The sequence below is a fragment of the Diabrotica undecimpunctata genome, chromosome 8 (assembly GCF_040954645.1).
Source record: "Diabrotica undecimpunctata isolate CICGRU chromosome 8, icDiaUnde3, whole genome shotgun sequence".
In the NCBI taxonomy this organism is placed as follows: Eukaryota; Metazoa; Arthropoda; class Insecta; order Coleoptera; family Chrysomelidae; genus Diabrotica; species Diabrotica undecimpunctata.
In genome coordinates this window covers 38,794,937-38,798,249 of record NC_092810.1, presented here as the reverse complement: position 1 = coordinate 38,798,249, position 3,313 = coordinate 38,794,937, and the positions used below count along the sequence as shown (strand labels likewise).

At 36.6% G+C, this 3,313-nt stretch overlaps 1 protein-coding gene across 1 annotated transcript; it reads right to left on the bottom strand.

Annotated features, from left to right (window-relative positions):
- Window positions 1-716: 716 nt before the first annotated feature.
- On the bottom strand, window positions 717-1,583 carry LOC140448772 (uncharacterized). The gene has a single exon (XM_072541887.1). The coding sequence runs from the start codon at window positions 1,581-1,583 to the stop codon at window positions 717-719; it is 867 nt and encodes a 288-aa protein (XP_072397988.1).
- Window positions 1,584-3,313: the final 1,730 nt, after the last annotated feature.

The following is a 3,313-nucleotide window of genomic DNA, read 5'->3' as shown; positions in this document are numbered from 1 at the left end:
TTGCGTTTATGTTGCTTTTAAGCAAGCTTTAGGGTAAAACCGATCACACAAAAAAAATTTTATACTATTTTTTATGCAATAAATTGTAAAAATCAACACAAGATTTGTTTACTTAAGAATTTTATTTAAAAAATAAATACAAATTTGGGTTTAAAACATTGAAAAACTTAAAACATAAAAAAATAACTTATTTCTAAAAAACAAAAGGAAGACGTTCGTTCTTTGGTGGTACATTGGTAATTTGGTACCTACTTTCGAACTTATTCTGACGTAAGTTTAGAAATCCTCCTAAAAGTAAATGTTCCTCTTCTGAGAGGAATTGCTTGTATTCTTTGTATAATCTGTTCTTTCTGAACTATGGCGATATCCTCAATTTCTGGATAAGCAAAGAAAATTTGTTTTTTGACGACTTTTTCTTCAAGCATTGAAGTGTGACCTCCTCGTCAGAAATATCTGTAATTTTAGCAGCAAAAAATCGATCTCTTTTGTTCGTAACAAATTTAACGACAACAAATTCTCCAAGCTAAAAATGTGTATCATCAGAAACCTGGGGTGTGTCCTTTGAAATTTCCTCGTCATTTTCCAACTCTGAAAAAGGTAGATCGTGTACTTCTAACCCTTGCTCACTTTCAGAACCTTCATTTTCTTGTACAATGTCTTTCTTAGAAATACTTTTTTCTGTTGCCACCTTCATCCTTTTACTTCTCTTTGGATTTTCACTTGAACCTATTCTTAGTTCTCTCAAATGATCGACAATCGACTCTAGTCTCTTCCTGTTCGCTATTTTCGTTTTCTCCTTTTTTCAAATGTTGTATTTTTTTGAGCACTTGATCTGGATTTAAAGGCACTATGCCACAAGCTTTAAAGCCTGCTTGGATGTTTGAGGTTGATTTCAGACCCACTTTTTCTATTGTTTCTTTTAACAGTCTTGGAAAAACAGTTTTGGGGAGGACACCCCTGTTTTTGATTTTCCAAATTGTGAGTACTTTCCTCCAAGCATTCTTTAAAGGTCGAAAATAGGCAACGTCAAGTGGTTGTAATAAATCTGTGGAATTTGAAGGTAAAAGTACAAACTTTATACCATTATTTTTACATTGCTCAATAACATTGACTGTAAGATGACTAAATAAATTATGCCCTATCATTACTTTAGAGCCTTCTAAGTTTCTGAAGTAGGGCAATGCTATCGATAGAAACCAGTCTTCAAAAGTTGTGCTGTCAAACCAACCATTGATCGTTCTATTATATCGTGCACCAGAAAAGCCTCCATCAGCCCATCCTTCATACATATGCTTTGCCTTGTACACTATATAAGGTGGCAACAGTGTTCCATCACCAGCAACTGAAAACATAACGCTAGTGCTCGTTTTCGACGTGTCCATCACTCGATGAGCGTGTTTTGATCCTTTTCTGACCACGACTTTTACAGCTCCTGGATCGTTCGTGAGGTTGGTTTCGTCATAGTTTATCACAATTGACGGTGCGACCCCTTTCAAAGACTCGTCAAAATGACGAATCTCCAATCTTGAGATGTTGCCTCTTTTTTCGAATTTTTTCCTGTAAGGTGGTATAAGGTACTCCATAATTCTCAAAGGCCTTTCTTATAGACATACTCCCACTAGCAACAGCTTTTAATGCTCGTTCCATATAAATTTCATTGTACTGTAATTTTCTTGTTGGCCCTAACTTCTTATAGGTGCGAGGCATTGTCTGTAAACAAAAAAAATATGTTAAAATCTTACACCAATTTAAAGAGGGGCTAGGTGATCACCAAACCACCGCCACATTCTGTGCTGCCCATAACGTTCATATCCATAAAAATTAGGTAGGTACCATCTATAAAATAACTAGGGAATTGTTGGTCGGTTTTACCCTACATATTTCGGATTTTACAGAAAAAAATATATCAAAATTAACCCAAAAAGAAAAATCGCATAATTGGCCATGACTAATATAAGAATTCCACAATTCCCAACAAAATAACACTTACCAGAAATGTTCTATAGTAATCACTTTTTCTGTAAACGGAAATCTTTCAAGTTTTGTAAAAAACACCCGAATACGACGTTTTGTTTACTAGTCTACACTGCAGCCAAACGACACTTTCAACCTGTTACTTTGAGCTCACTATGGCGGCTGGCATATCTTCAGACGGGTACGAACGCTTATTTGGCGGAAAATTCACATATACTATTAATCCTGAAAATATTAGGCAAAAAACCCTTAGCGATCGGTTTTACCCCATGTGATTGGTTTAACCCCGTTCGGCGGTACTTAAAGGGGACGTGAGATAAGGTTTTTTCTAGATGTAGCTGCCGTCTAAATCCAGTAGTCTGGATAAAGCAGTAAAATAGTATAAGCGAAGTAATGTTTATCGTAAGTAACTTGAAGCAGTGAATTCGAGTACAAATCAGTCCAATCTCTTACATTGGTATATAATGGCCAAGGTGTGGACAAAGAGTACTTCCTACGGTTAAATAGTAGAAGAAAGAAGACTCCTTGATACTATCCTGGCAAGTATTGAATCACAGGTTCAGACCCCAGAAGCAGACTGACTGACTGACTGTGTAGACTCTTGCAGGGGTATTAATATTCCATCTATACCTGACATTCCCAAAACATATATTCTCTCTCGTCAGCTCTGACCCAACGAAGAGAATAGTGGTCATCATGATATCGTGTATTGTCCATCTCCAAAGGTCTCTGTCTCTGGGAATTTGGTAGATCCACCTCATAATCTTCGGCCTTCTACCTTTTCTTGGATAAGAAGTCTTTCCATGTTTTCTGTGTCTGCTCACAGAACATATCCAAAGTATTTTAATTGTTGGAGATGGAGTTTCCTGGAAGTTCATTTAAAATTTAATTATTTGTCTGGTAATCAGTTCACAAAGTTCATAATATTCTTCTCGAACAGAACATTTTAGTGACGTCCATCTTTCTTCTTTCCGCGTATCGTAGTGTCCAAACTTGACATACGTATGTCAGTTTCGGAAATATTAAGCAGGGATACCTATATTACGTCGACCTTATTAGTCAACGCAGAGGTAGCTAGGGCCTTTTGCATTAGGGTACTAGCTAGTTGCTAACTGTGCTCCTTTCATGCTCTTGAGAGTCTCATAATTATCAGGAGTAGACAGAGATTTTCCTGTTAAGACAAGCTCTATAAATTATCTTTTGATAATCCAAAAACTTGATGCATAGAACCTGAGACCTTGGCTCAACGCAAGTTTTATCTTACATTCGCATTCACTAGCGCCTATCTTCTTGTCCATTCTGGACTCTTTTGTAAACTGTATAGACTTACTCTGACAAA

Bases quoted from the DNA above. Each gene is read 5' to 3' on its own strand.
- LOC140448772 (XM_072541887.1), bottom strand. From the start codon at position 1,583: ATGGAGTACCTTATACCACCTTACAGGAAAAAATTCGAAAAAAGAGGC.